At 40.1% G+C, this 14,844-nt stretch overlaps 1 protein-coding gene across 1 annotated transcript in view; it reads left to right on the top strand.

The window, feature by feature from the left end:
- Nucleotides 1–7,568: 7,568 nt before the first annotated feature.
- The window catches only part of LOC308127148 (ephrin type-A receptor 6-like), a 59,346-nt gene continuing 52,070 nt past the window's right edge, over nt 7,569–14,844 (top strand). The window contains exon 1 of the mRNA XM_080491984.1: nt 7,569–8,158. Within this exon, the coding sequence (XP_080348110.1) occupies nt 8,080–8,158 (79 nt within the window). The 5' untranslated portion in view covers nt 7,569–8,079. The remainder of the gene's footprint in view (nt 8,159–14,844) is intronic.

The following is a 14,844-nucleotide window of genomic DNA, read 5'->3' as shown; positions in this document are numbered from 1 at the left end:
CTCCTTTTTGTTGATGCACACTGATGTGAGATTGTCCTGTTTTGCATATCTCTAAAGGAGTTGTGATGTATGTTATCTGATTGGTTTAGCGTGTATCTATTTACTTTCATGGTTATTACTATACTTCACACAGATCACACAAACATGAACCAAATGTTAATTGTGACCTTTTTTTTTTTTTTTTGCTTTAGTCTGAAATGAAACTTGTCCCTGAGGGGACGTGGAGTTTATCAATCAAACTCTACAAGCTTGCAAAAGGGCAGAACAAGCCCCGCACGGATATTAAACTTAACATACACATAACCTCATTTTCATACGGCCCATTTTCTTCCGGGCTCTGAGCCTGTTTGGCGCTCACTGTTCCATTTAATAATATATAGGTAGCTTGCTTGAAGTTGTGGTTAATAGTCACAAAAGATGGAGGCTTAGTCCGCTCAACTGTAATGTTTAAGTTGGGATTTCTGCTGCTGACTTCACAACTTTGAAGTTCTACTACCTTTATGTGGAGATAATGTTCTCACTTTTACTATACAGACACTTGACAGCTCGAATCCAGGTTTTTTTTTTTTTTTTTTTTAAAGCATATTGATTCCAATTCTCAAAGCAATAAGCACTAATGGAGACCGCAGCTCTCAAATGCACTCTCGCACCACTTTGCCAACATAAAATGAAGTTTTTGCTATAAAAGATACTGGTATCCATTAAAAAGAGAGGAGGTGAGTAATGTGAACTTTGGCGAGAATTAAACAAAACAGTAGTTAATATCTTAGTAAAAGTTACAGTTTTAATAGTTCAGCCTGGGAGAAAATTGCCAAAAATGCATAATTAGCGAGCATGACGGTTTTTATTTGTCACATATTTTCCAGCTTTTTGCTCCTGGTACTTGTTTTCCTGCTAAACAATAAGCTAATTACAGTCCAACTCCAGCTGTAACTTCTGTAAATGTGGAAAACGAGAATGAGCCACCAAGTAAATACCAGAACCAACGGTCTGGCAGCAGGCTTGATAATTCTTGATGCTCAGTTGTACTTTGAGCTTAATTCTTACTTCAGTTTTGCAATACATGGAGCACGTTGATCCAATTCAGGGTGCAGGAGTCCATCTGGGCTGAACCGGAACTCAAACAGGAGACCTTCTCACTATAAGGCAGGAGTCGTAATTACTACACCATTGTGCACCATTGTTCACCATCTAAATTAATGTTTTCCAGCAAACATCTGATAAAATAAGCATTCAAAACAAATCAAATCACAAAAGCGAAGCTATTCAAGTACAGTTATTTTGCATTGAAAATTATCACCAAAGATGTAAAAGTTATCTTCTGGTGGGCCAGTGTTTATGTAATATTATCTGTTTAGATGTTCCAATGTGGAACAACTGACGAGCAACATATTGCCATCATGAAGTTCTTTTTCTTTAAGAAACTGGAGCTGCAATCTGGTCTGTGGGAAACCCAGACAGCTAATTGTCTTGATTTGGACTCCCAGCCGCTCCCTGTGATCTGGGGGAATTACAAGTTCGGTCTGCAAACTGACTTCAAAGATGTTCATGCATAGTAAATTTCAGAATCACTTATAGGAAAATTAAATCAGCCTCTGTAAATGCATTATAATTCTTGTACACAAGAACTGATTGTTTGCGTGATGTACAGGGCCAGGCAGTAACCAACTTAATCTAACCTCTTTCCTTCTATACACACACACACACACACACACACACACACACACACACACACACACACACACACTTAGACATGCTCAACGTTTCAGCATTGCTTTCCAACTCACGTTTTCTGTTAATCATACCTAATAAAAAAATAGCTAAGTGTTTCTCGGTTCGTCTGTCTGCTTCTAAAACATCACACTTTCCTTTCCTTTTCTCTTTAGTGAGGACACCTCCTACTTTTCGAGCTCCACTTCTTCTTCCCCTGTCCTCACTCTTCTGCATGACCAGTTCCATGTCAGCCCTTAATTGTGTTTTGATGTTCTTCCAGACCTGCAATTGAGCTCCATTCTCGCCAGCCAAAACAGAACAGACACTTGTCAATGCACAGACACCGTGAGATTCCCACTCTGCGACACATACTCTGCAGTTTCCAGCTATTTTATCTATCTATCTATCTATCTATCTATCTATCTATCTATCTATCTATCTATCTATCTATCTATCTATCTATCTATCTATCTATCTATCTATCTATCTATCTATCTATCTATCTATCTATCCAAGAAAACTTCAAAGATGTGCAGTGGAGCAGGAACATCAATGGAGGATGAAACCCAAAGACCTCCCTTTCCCTCTGGGGGCCAATGTCACATGTAATCACTGTACTTATCACACACACACACACACACACACACACACACACACACACACACACACACACACACACACACACACACACACACACACACACACACACACACACACACACACACACACACACACACACACACACACACACACACATACAGACAGACAGTCAGGCAGTCCTAACGCTCAACTAAGCTCGGCTCAGGGAGTAAATATTTGTGCTGCGCAAGCTCCAGACAGAGAGAGGCTCCTCAGCACTGTGCCACCAAATCATGAAATATTCAGAGAGAAGAAGATGCGAGGAGGAGAGAATGAGAGAGTGAGAGGAAGGAGAGAGAGAGAGAGAGAGAGAGAGAGAGAGAGAGAGGTCACACATAACAGTATAAAATGGACGGAGGGGAAAATGTGCGTGGGTAGGTGGCTCTGTGCAAAAGCAGAAGATCTGAGGGGGAAAAAAATGGGGAAAGCCAGAGGGGATGTTGAGAAAGGTAGAGGACATGTACAAGTAGATTGAAGGGCTCGATAGAGATAAAGAGATGCAGAACGTAGAGTGGTTGAAGGGTCTGACAGTACAAAAAAAAAGGGAGAAGGGGAGCGGATAGAGGTGAAGCAGTGATGGGGCAGTCTAAATGTGTGAGACAAGCAAAGATGTACACTGACAGGCAAAAAAACATTAGGAACTGTAGACAACACAAAGTGTGGTATCCGACAACAGAGGGGATGTGTAAGAGTAAATGGATTGCAGGAAATGATGCTCTAAAGCTTTTAATGGTCTCACTCAGTCTGAAGCTGAAGAGTGATAATCCCTCACCAGGACTTAATGAGGGTTTATTCTTCCACAGGATCTTCTGTCCTGGGATCCTGAAAGACTTCTCACCGTTAAGGCTGCTCCATTCACATCCACTCCACACACTGCAAGGGATCACTGTGCTATTACATTGATTCTCTTTTGTGGAACTTGTAACTGTAATTGAAATAAAGTTTACTTTGAGGTAATCAAAAGTAATCTTCATTAGAGGAACTCACAAACATTTAAAAGTTTTCTGTTTGGTCAGTTTTTGTTCAGTTTTAACTTCATACTGAGTCTCTCTCTCTCTCTCTCTCTCTCTCTCTCTCTCTCTCTCTCTCTCTCTCTCTCTCTCTCTCTCTCTCTCGCTCTCTCTCTCTCTCTCTCTCTCTCTCTCTCTCTCTCTCTCACACACACACACACACACACACACACACACACACAATCTGTGTGTGCATGGATGTGTCGCTATTCCAGTTCAACATATATCAACATATGGGATATGTGGTGTAGTGGTTAGCATTCTTGCCTTGCAGTGAAAGAAATCCTTGGTTCGAGTCTCGGTTTGCAAATTTCATTGTGCAGAGTTTGCATGTTCTTTCTGCATGTGAGAATTCACTCCTGGTAATCCAGTTTCCTCCCACAGCTAAAGCATGCATTTGAGGTTATCTGGTGACTCTAAACTGCCTGTAGGTGCAAATGTGATTGTGTCTGTCTGTGGTTGCCCAGTGATAGACTGGCGACCTGTCCAGGGTATAACCTGACTTCACCCATCATCAACTAGATAGAGTTAAGAAGATGGATGATGGTTGGACAGGAAAGCCATAGCTCGTTGGAAAGACATTCATTGTTCCTCCCTGAAATAAGACTTTTCCTCTGTGGGCTTGCAGAGTTAAGAAGAGATAGTTTCTTCTTCTCCCAAAAGTTGAATGTCAGATTTCGCAAAATTTACCAAAGAGTCATTAATTAAAGTAATTGGTGCATAGTCTACAAATAATGTAGCTGCTGCACACCAAGCTGTTTAACCTTCTCCTTTAATGGTCCCTCTGCAGTAATTGAGAGGCCTGGCTGGCTTGATTATTATTATATATGCTTTCCAAGGTGATTTGAGCTCCTAATGATGCATTATTCAGTGAGTTTGAAATCACTTGCAGTATTGCTTAAAGGTGCTTGTTATTTATATCTGCAACTGTTCCTGTCTTAGGTAGTTCTCTTCAAAACGAGAAATGGCATAAAGTTCAATACTGCTGTACTTTAGCCTGAAAGTTGGATAGTTGGGCGATTATGTCAAGAATGTGCCGATTACAATACGAAAACTGCATAAAAGATGTAGAAGGTAGACAGAGCCGTACACGGCAGCATAAAATGCAAAGGACTAAATGCCTATTACAAGTTTAAACAAAAAAAAAAAAACAGTCTGTGGTGCTAATTGGTGTGAATCATTAACAGTACTGAGGTATAAAAACATAAAAAGTTTACCCTTAAGCGTAATGATCTCTGTAATTTACCAAGGTAAATCCAACTTTTAAAAGGTTCTTTGTCATGACAATGGCTCTGATAATCTAACAGCATTTTAGAAACTACATGTGGATAGTTGACACTTTCATGTAAGAGATGCATTTGCAAAGATATGCTTGAATAATTTTTCATCTGAAGAGCAAAAACACACATTTGCTTTGGGTCTGATGAGATATATATCAATTTCACTCCCATTAAAAAAACGAGTTGGGTTTTATTTAACATGAAGTGCTCTCATAAATCAGCTGGAATGTTTTTGTAGAACCGTGAAATCTTGACCATAGTACCCGACCTTCACCCACAGTGAGCTGGGATCTGTTCCAGACCCTCACAACCCTGAGGTGGGTGGTATAGAATGGGGATGGCTCATTGTGAGAGCTTGTACATATTTAATCATCACTGCCAGAGTCAAAGTTTTGACATTTACTACAAACACATATAAGAAATCTTATCTGAGAAAAATTGGATGACAGGGAGTAACTGTCTCTGAATTTAGTCAACACTTCAGTTAATGTGCTTAATATTATAATAATAAATAAAAAAGATACACTTAAAAGGTAATTTACAGTCACTTTAATTGATACTTGGATCAAATGTCATTGAAATAACTTTCTTATAAAATCTGAGAGAGCAATGATCGATTACTTTTTGGAAATTCAATCTCCAGGACACAAAATATGAGGATGGGCAGCACACAACAGCACAACAGCACATTACAGGTTTTCATTGAGGGAATTTAAATAGTCCCATTTGGAGTTGAAAAAAAATTCCAATTGAAAGTAGCAACACTGAATAGATTTGTTCCCATAATCCATTAAAAAACAGAAAGCAAAATGTGTCACGGATTGCAGGTGGACCCAAACGCGGACTCGCCAGGTTGCATAAAAACTGAATTTATTACAGAAATAAATATCCAGGAAGATCAAAATCCCCCACAAAACAGCAACGTCCAAAAACCAAAGAGAAAACAGGTAACACTGGGGAGGCGGGACTGGGACGTGGACGAAACAGGTTGACGTGATGAACTGACACGGACAACAGAGGACGGGAGGCTTAGATACTCTGCGAAAGGGAGGACACAGGTGGAACTCACCACTACAGATAGGCGCACACACAGGGAGAAGGCAATTGGATAATTGAAAACGTGAGGTGAGACACACAAGGGCAGATGCACACAGAGACCTGACAAAATGGAGTTGCCACTTTTCAACGAAAGCTTTATACAGTGATTAAAAAGGAGGAAACATGTCATTGTAACAATAGCATCCTTGTTCAGAGTCACAAGGTGGTGAGGATAGGTTATCCAAACTCCTGGTCTAAAAGAAGTGGCATTAGAAGATGAACGATCGATACAGTAGATGGTCGCTACACTAACTGGAAACCTAAAGTTCACAGCTGAAAACCTGAAACAGCAAAATCCTGACAAAATACTTTGATTAGTGAGTTAGAATAAAGTTTGCTTAGACAGGAATGAACCTCTGATCCAAGATGAAAACACGACAGAAAAATGATGTCATTAGCAACATACTGAAATTTTAATTATTGAAAGTGTAGGAAATTAGTTTTTGAAAGAATCAACTCTTTTCTCTGCATTTAGACTGAAGGTGAATTTATCCTACGAGCACAAACATGAGCTAATGAACAATGTGGTGAAGAGATTCAGTAACTGTAAGTATGCTCACACCCAATAACTTATGCTAAATGATGGTCACACTGTTGGAAAGGTGAAGGCTGGTGAGAGATATTCACCAAAACTAAAAGACCCAAGATGTTCGGGGTCGCTATCCATGGTGCTGAAATGTTGTTTTCAGTGCTTGCAGAATACTTAGAAAACTTTTATCAGCCTTTTTATTCAAACACAAAGAAAAAAAAAACATTAGATCTAAATTGCATCAAAAGCAAAGCACTCTTTACTTTTAATAATTTATTTTTCTCTTGCCACAGGCCGCTTCACTCAGCAACTTGAAGCAGCTTGGAATGCTGTTGTAGATACTTTTCCTGGGTGTCTGTTTCCCGATCAAGACTTTGCAGAACACGCATTATTAAATGATATTTCTAGTCAGGAATCACATGCGTGCATTGGTGAACTTCATGACCGGACGGAATGTAGTACCATTACCAATGTAGCCAGCAATTATTTGAACTGTCAGCTAAAGAGAGCGAGTGAGTGATGTGACTGCAGTGAACATTACCTTTATCCTCCAGTAGCCAAGCTATGGCTCCAGAGTCCAAAAGGTCATTATATCCTGACTGCTGGTCCCGGTGGACTTCTATTAACAGTCGTCTCCACTATTGTGTCACAGGGCGAAGCTCATAGGCCATTAGTGAGGACAGGTAGGAGTGTTTGAAGTCAAGAGGAAACTCCTCATGTCACAGTGTGCTTTAACTGAAGCTCAATTACAATGTGCAAGCCTTGAGCGAGATCATTTCTAATGAGCAGCACACAGACTTGTATGTGTGTTCACCTTCAACCCTCCATTCTCTGGCTCAACTTTTTACCCAATCTATTCGTCTGCTTGCCTTCCTCCCCTGCCACCATAAATAGGAACTGGCCCAGACACATTACAATTCCTGAAGCATAATCCAGTTCAGGTACATCAGAGCACAGAATTGATACAGTGGTCGACTAATGGTTTCATATTTCCCTCCATCTCCCCCCTGGAATCAATAACCTGGGGAAAGAAGAAGAAGAAAAATATTATTTTCAGTCTGTTGGAAACGATGCATTTATATGTTAGAAATAAGGTGAAAGATCACAAGAACAAGTTTTCGGGCATTGGACCTGGTTTGTAAATCTTTGATTGTGTGAGAGAGAAAGAAACACAGAGAGAGAGAGAGAGAGAGAGAGAGAGAGAGAGAGAGAGAGAGAGAGAGAGAGAGAGAGAGAGAGAGAGAGAGAGAGAGAGAGAGAGAGAGAGAGAGAGAGAGAGAGAGAGAGAGAGGTACACGCAGTGATACAGAGACACAGCAAGAGATGGAAGTGAGGCGAGAAGTCCGGATTATTTTTTCTCCCCGCTTCTTTCTTGTTTTAGGATCAAGACGCTGAATAACAAACACACCAGAGACTCTGATCGAGAAACTTCGCTCTCAGACACTTTAGTCCGACTTCGACCGGGACTCGTTTTGAGGGCTGATAGTCAATTACTCCTCGTTGAACTTACTGCGCCGAGTTTTCTGTTGTTGTTGGGTTTGTGTTTTTTTGTTTTGTTTGTTTGGTTTTTTATGCGCACAATGGCGAGTCGTTGGTCTCGACTGTCCGTCTCTGTCCACATGGAGATCTCCGCGATGAGAGGTTGAAAAACAAAACAAGAAAAGAAAAGACGAAGAAAGAGAGGAAACAGAAAGACAGGACTCCCGTGGATATACTGGGAAGATTTCAGTTGCCTCTTTCATGACATCTCTCCTTCTCACCGTGGGAATCTGTTAGGAGTCTGTGCCGCGCACTTGTGTCTGACTCAACGATGAGCTCCGCTGGGAAATACTGCGTGTTATTGTTCTTGCTCAAAAGTATCCTGTCGGACCCAGCAACCACGAACCAAGGTGAGTCGAGCTGGGCGTCACGGTGTGTCACATTTCAACAGTGTCTAGTTTTCGTCTCCGCCCGTGCGCTCACGACCACAACGTGACCAGATGTTTAAAGTTCAGCTTCATTTAACCTCTCAGACAAGCTGCACATGAAAACTTAGACATTACGAATAAATAAAGATATGTAGAGCATTTCAGTCTGGACTTTTAAGCCGTCTAGGCTCAACTGCAAGACAGGGAATACGTTTTAAGATGCTGTATTTTGAAAGTGTGCTGGAAATGCGTTTATTATTTAACATTTTTCATGACATTTCAAGCTTCTTAGTACATTGAAATTTGTATCATGTGTTAGGTGAATTTCAGATTTACATTGCCCACCCTCCCCCCTCAAAAAAAAAAATCAGGTAATTTGGAGTTCATATATATATATATCTCTAGCCATGGCCTTAGTTTGCAACTGTGGAAGTCAGAGTTTAGTTTTATAACAACTAATGAGCATCATAGTGGAAAAAATGTGTCTGTGTGCTACTTCCTTGTGCTCCATCACCCAAATTATATGAGAGGATATAACATCCTGCTTCACCTCCCAAATCTGGGTGCATAGAAACATCACCACAGCTATAGGGACCAGTGAGTATTACAGTAAAATGTCAGCCTCTGGCACTTTCTGTCAGCTTTACTGATGCTTTTTAGTTGCCTGTTTCTAACTCTGTCTTCATTGTTGAGCTTATAGGTATACGCTTATATACTCCTATATAAATACATTACAGATTTTAGTCTGGCTTCCTCCCAAACACTTTTCTGTGAGAAGAGAGTGTGTGACAATAATTTCATTAGAGATAAATGGCAAACACAGGACATTATCTGTCATCGGCTGTACTCGTGAGTCGAACAGGTAAATGGTTGCCAGAGCGTAATCTGTTTTTGACATCTTTCACTTCGCACATTTGCAGAGGTCAGTTTAATATTCCTTGCTGAATGTTTAATGTTTCAACTATGCATTTTCAAAGACGACAAGAGCCCTTTCTCTAGCCAAATGTCAAAGTCTCCTTCACTTCATTTCTTTCTGTCCTGTGTGTGTGTGTGTGTGTGTGTGTGTGTGTGTGTGTGTGTGTGTGTGTGTGTGTGTGTGTGTGTGTGTGTGTGTGTGTGTGTGTGTGTGTGTGTGTGTGTGTGTGTGTGTGTGTGTGTGTGTGTGTGTGTGTGTGTGTGTGTGTGTGTGCGCGTGCGTGCGTGCGTGTACGCACTCAGTTTTCCCCACAGGATGCCTTTCTGCCTGTGGTGGTGACAGGTTTGAAGAGGAGGCAATGCACACAAGGGAAACTTGAGAAAATGTCAACGTGAGGTGTTTAGAATGTAGTGAGAAGCAGCTAATAAACTGTATGGCACCCCTGTGCAATATATCGACCCTGCTATTGGATGTCTTATCAGACTTTCAATGACAAGGTGAGATCTCAATTTGTTAGTTGATTTAATTAGTTAATTTAGCTTCTGGAGGTCAAAACAAGACAGACTACTTAAGTTTAAAAATACCTTAAATTGTTTTAGGGAACAATAGCACAGTTTCTTCTAAAGTAACTGTTGTAATTGTACGGTTGATAATACAGTCACCTTGTAAGCTGTTATTGTTTACAGCTGACTTGTTTGAAATTGTGAATCCTACAATATAAATTAGGCATCATATGCACACGCACGCACACAATAGTGTGTTAACTATATATTAGATCAGCCGCATACTGTAGCTCTTGCATTGCATAAAGTGCAAAATAACAGATCTAGGGTGCGTTTGCATGAAGTAGAAATGTTGTTAAGATGCGTAAACACAGCTTTTGACCTAGCAAACAGTCACACCGTTACAGTTACGCAACTTGGTTTTGGAGAAATCCCAGGTAACTTATTAGTGAGCTAGTTAGCCAAACATACTAAAGTATCATGCTTACCATATTTAAGATGAAAATATTTCTGCTTATGATTATGTAGGTCTTGTATTATGGAGACCAGTTCAGCCAAGCTGATTCATCACACATAAAGATTATGGTTCCTTTTGGTGAATCTTTTCCTGCAGTTTTTTTTTTTGTTGTTGTCTTCTTTTGGTTTTATTCATGAGGATTAGGTTGTTCACCTAATCGGTTGTAGTTGATGTCACATAAAAAAAAAAAAAAAAAAATTAATAATTAAATACAAAATATAATGCTTGGCTCTTGTTGCGTTCTGAAATTTCAAAGCCTTGATTTTCAATTGTAAGAGCAAACTGAAGCTTCCATGCCAACATTTTTATTGCCATATCTTGTTATTATAATGTTCTAGGGTAACATTTTTTTTGCCTTTCATTGATGTTTAATTCATAGCGGTATGACATGTGTCCAGTGGGGAAAATTGACTGTGTTTAAGGTTTAATGACAGTGACGCAATCTGTTGTTATACATAAAAACCACAGCCTGGTAAACAAACTGCCACAATTTGACTGAACAGGGCAAATGAAAGAACATTTAAGCGAATCCTCACATCTTAGAAGCTGTAACCTGATAATGTTTGTAATCTTGCTTACTCCACAAATGCACACTGCATTTTTGAAACTAGTGTTGGTTAACCTGAAAGGAAGGATTTTTGTGTTTCTTTATCCACTGACCAGATATGCACAGTGTCTAAAAAATGGGTGTCTGACATCTCTGGGATCATTTTACCTCACAGCAGTACTGTTCGGGTAGATATTGCACTGTATTTTTCTTTAAATACGAGGAAGCAGTGCCATCTGTACCACCAGTGAATTAGATACTACTGTGCTCTTTTATTATCATTTCATTTGGAAGTAATGATTCTTTTTCTATGTGCGGCTCTGTGGAAGCACATCCTAGAAAATATATGCCAAGGGGCCTTATAGAAAAGATTGTCTTTGTGGAGATTCTCATCCATGCTGGTCAAAGATAACTGTCACAATATGAGAGTGAAGCAACAAAGGCACTTCTGTCATACATCCCAATGTATCATGTTATACATATATACAGTATATATATGCATACATACGGTAGGGTAAATTGTTTTAATTAATCAAAAATAACTTAAAATTATCAAGAAAGCAAGACAAAACCACAGTCATGATAGTTCATGTTTTTTTCCAGCAAGCATATCGGTTGACGTTACATATCCAACCAACCAGACTCAGCCTATCCAGTTTTGTAATATCACACATTGCAATCAAACACAATCAGACACTTTTCAGTATATTGTCTTTTTGCTGTCCAACTGGAAGGAAAGAAGAAACAGTACTTGGCAACTGCTATCTCAAAATCCCAAGCGATAAACAACAGAAGGTGCTTGAGGGGTTGTTGGGGCAGAAATGGCTGAGTGGGATGTCCTATGATCTCAAGGTCAGAAGTTCAGTCCATCTACACATTTGTTGACGTGTTCTTCATCAAGCTGAACTCCACTGAGCCTCAAGTTACTCCTGATGAAGCGCCTCGCTCTCCACTGTAAAGCCCATTACTACCACCATATGTAAAAAACAAAAACATGTATGTTTTACATCCTATACACTGTAACTTGAAAGGGATATTAAATGAATGCCAGTATCACGATTGTAATATTAATATGATGCAGACGAGAGATGCTGGCACAATTAGATCAGTGTAAAACTGGGAAACAGACTGGAGCAGTACAAGTGTAGTCTTCATGGTGTCGTTCTTCAAAAAGCTCTCTACACTTTTCTTTTCTTTTTTTTTTTTCTGGAGCTCCCTGCATTTGCATTCATGTTTAATAAGTTTAAGTTTTCTTCTTTCCTGCCTTTGTTAGCCCATTCCTGCACATCTTTTTATGTTACTGCCCCCTGTGGATCACTGGAATAGTTTGAAACCACTGAAGGGCACGCGTTTGAATACAAGACCGCCTCTCAAGCCCAAAGCACCAGTAAACTCTGCTGGAAACTGTTCAGATGTAATGTAGCACCTACGGTGTCAACCCTGTAAATACACATGGCTGAAGAGAAAAAAAAGAATGCACTCTGCTTTTATTAAAAAGAATATTTTATCAAAGGCTGAAAACCCATGATGACTGCACTGTGTTTGAGGTGTAACATGAGTTCATTCAGTTGCTTGCACAATTTTAAAAGATTTGTAGCTGAGCCACTACCTCCACACACCAGCGTCAGTGAATATATTTTTTGTCAGTTTTGTCAGGCGAGTGGGTTAAATTCTCCTAATTCAGTCACTTCAGACTTAATGGTTTGGTAGATTCATTGGTTAAAACTTGTCAAAACATACATAAAACATATGGCTTATGTGTCAATTTAAAGCTCAGACATGTTTCCATCTTATTTTCTAAAATGTGACAATTCACCCTTCAGCCAGTGAAGCTTTGGAAGGACAGTTGCAGATCATCAGGCTTCCAGACACAATAACCAGACAAGAATAATGTGATTTGGCATCCTGATAAATTTGTCTGTGTGTGTGTGTGTGTGTGTGTGTGTGTGTGTGTGTGTGTGTGTGTGTGTGTGTGTGTGTGTGTGTGTGTGTGTGTGTGTGTGTGTGTGTGTGTGTGTGTGTGTGTGTGTGTGTGTGTGTGTGTGTGTGTGTGTGTGTGTGTGTGTGTGTGTGTGTGTGTGTGTGTGTGTTAGTGTGCTTGTTCGCTCTGAGAGAGCAAATCCATGTATCAAATACACCACTGTGGTCTCGCCCCATTATTTCCTTATTTGTGGAATTTAATTACTGTATGACTACCTTGCTGTATTTGTGTGTGTGTGTTTGTGCGTGTGCGCATAGGATCGACTGATACAGTTTTGAGTAAAAAAATTACTTCTGGTTACGATTATGAAAGATTGTTCTAATTTTCCCAAAAATCAATGCCTTTCTGTTTGGGATCCCTCGATCATATTTTTTGATACTGATCCAATTGTTTAGGCTTGAGACTCGGCGGATACTGATACTTTCCCAATCCAATACTTACATTGGTATTGCGAATATACTTATTATAATACCAACTTAGTTGTCTCAAGCTAAAAGCTTCATTGGAAGAAGCTTATCTTAGCTAGAATTATTGTAAAACTCACTTATAGAATAAAAATGATTCTCAAAATGACATAATTACCTATTTTAACTTCATGCAGTCACAGCAAACAAATCCCCTCTGTGCTGTCTTATAAAAAAGAGAACATATTTATTTGGAATCTCTGATCCACCTAAACCGTCATAAACAATTTCACCCGAATTGTGGCAAGAGATTAAAATTGAACACATAACGCCCAGTTAAAAGTGAAACAGTTTGACTAAAGCATAAGCTAGAATAAAGTACAACATTAACAGTATTCAGTAAAACCGATCAGAACGTCCCAATTCCACTTCTAAGTGGCTTAAACAGTTTAGCTTGAAAAGAAAAGTCCTTAAAGTGTAAATACACACAGTGCTGCGCCGTGACAGGAGCCGTCATGAACAGCCAGATGAAGCGTGTGAGCAGCGCAGCACACACTGGACACCCCCAATTTCTTACATTGCCTTCTTCATTTTCTTTGCATTATCACACAAAATGACATTTTATTGCACCTGGCAGTTGGACTGTTTGCACGTTCTCTCATAAAATATTGCTGACATGTTCACCACTGCATTGCTAATGCTGCCTACGGTGTGGTTGCTATCTGTACGTTTTCGGCAGGTCACAAACGGGGCTCGGTGGACGGCCGCTCACGAAAAAAAAAGATCTGCGAGGTGATCGGTGATCGGAGGTGACCGATACCCGATCGATCAAAAATCGCTAGTGGCCCCGATCTGATCGGGACATCCTGACTTTCTGTGTGTCTTGGTCTGTCTCGCAGTCTCCCTCCCTCCATCTCACGATGTCCTTTGCACAGAGGCAAGGCCACCTTGTTATAATTCAGACCTTAATTACAGCAGGGAATCAAGGCTAAATAGAGTCCCGGTAAATACTAAAGCAGTTCATTTTGTCATTCTCAAAGTGTATCTTCCCTGGTTATCTAGCTTGTTCTCAAAACAGTCACAACCCCATTAAATGAGTCCAGATTTGGCAAAGTCCGCTGTGCACTGGAGTGACGGGTCGGCTGAAGATGTGACTGTTTGGTCTATAATGTCGACTACTGAAGTGGGACATACTTTATTGACAAGAGATTATAATTAACTGGCTGTGTGGAGACAAAGGAAATTGCACATTCATCATATCAAATTGGCTCAGGGGGCTTAGCAAGGACCAGATAATGGCTCTTTTCATGCCTGAGCCGTGACCAGAGTGCAGACGGCTACAGATTGTTACACATGTCGGTACACAATGCTTCATGGATTCATGTAAATAGACATGTGTTCACATGTTCTTGCAAAAATGTCCATGTATCAAAGGGTCTGATTTACTAAGTGTGCACGCTCACACAAAGAGCTTGTGTTTCCACTTTGCATGCATTTGGCAAGCGATCGACTAAGAAGAACCGCATGAGTGACATTACATGCAAACAGGACTATTGAAATGATGATTTTGCATGTATTACGCCTTATCCACATGAGAACGGTCAGTTGAAAAAACATTGCTTCCATAAATGTTTGCGCGGAGCGCCCAATAGCACAAAAATGTGGCGTTGGAGGTGTTAGTGGAGGAAGTTATCGGACATGTTTGAGTCTTATAACAAATAAATCAGAATTTGGGGAAAAAGGCAATCCAGGAGATGATCAGTCACAAATTCAAAACTTGAGGTACATCTCATAAAGCCT

Source organism: Lipophrys pholis (assembly GCF_963383615.2).
Source record: "Lipophrys pholis genome assembly, chromosome: 2".
NCBI classification, from domain to species: domain Eukaryota; kingdom Metazoa; phylum Chordata; class Actinopteri; order Blenniiformes; family Blenniidae; genus Lipophrys; species Lipophrys pholis.
Note: the sequence above shows the minus strand (reverse complement) of the source record. Positions and strands in the feature narration are given on the sequence as shown.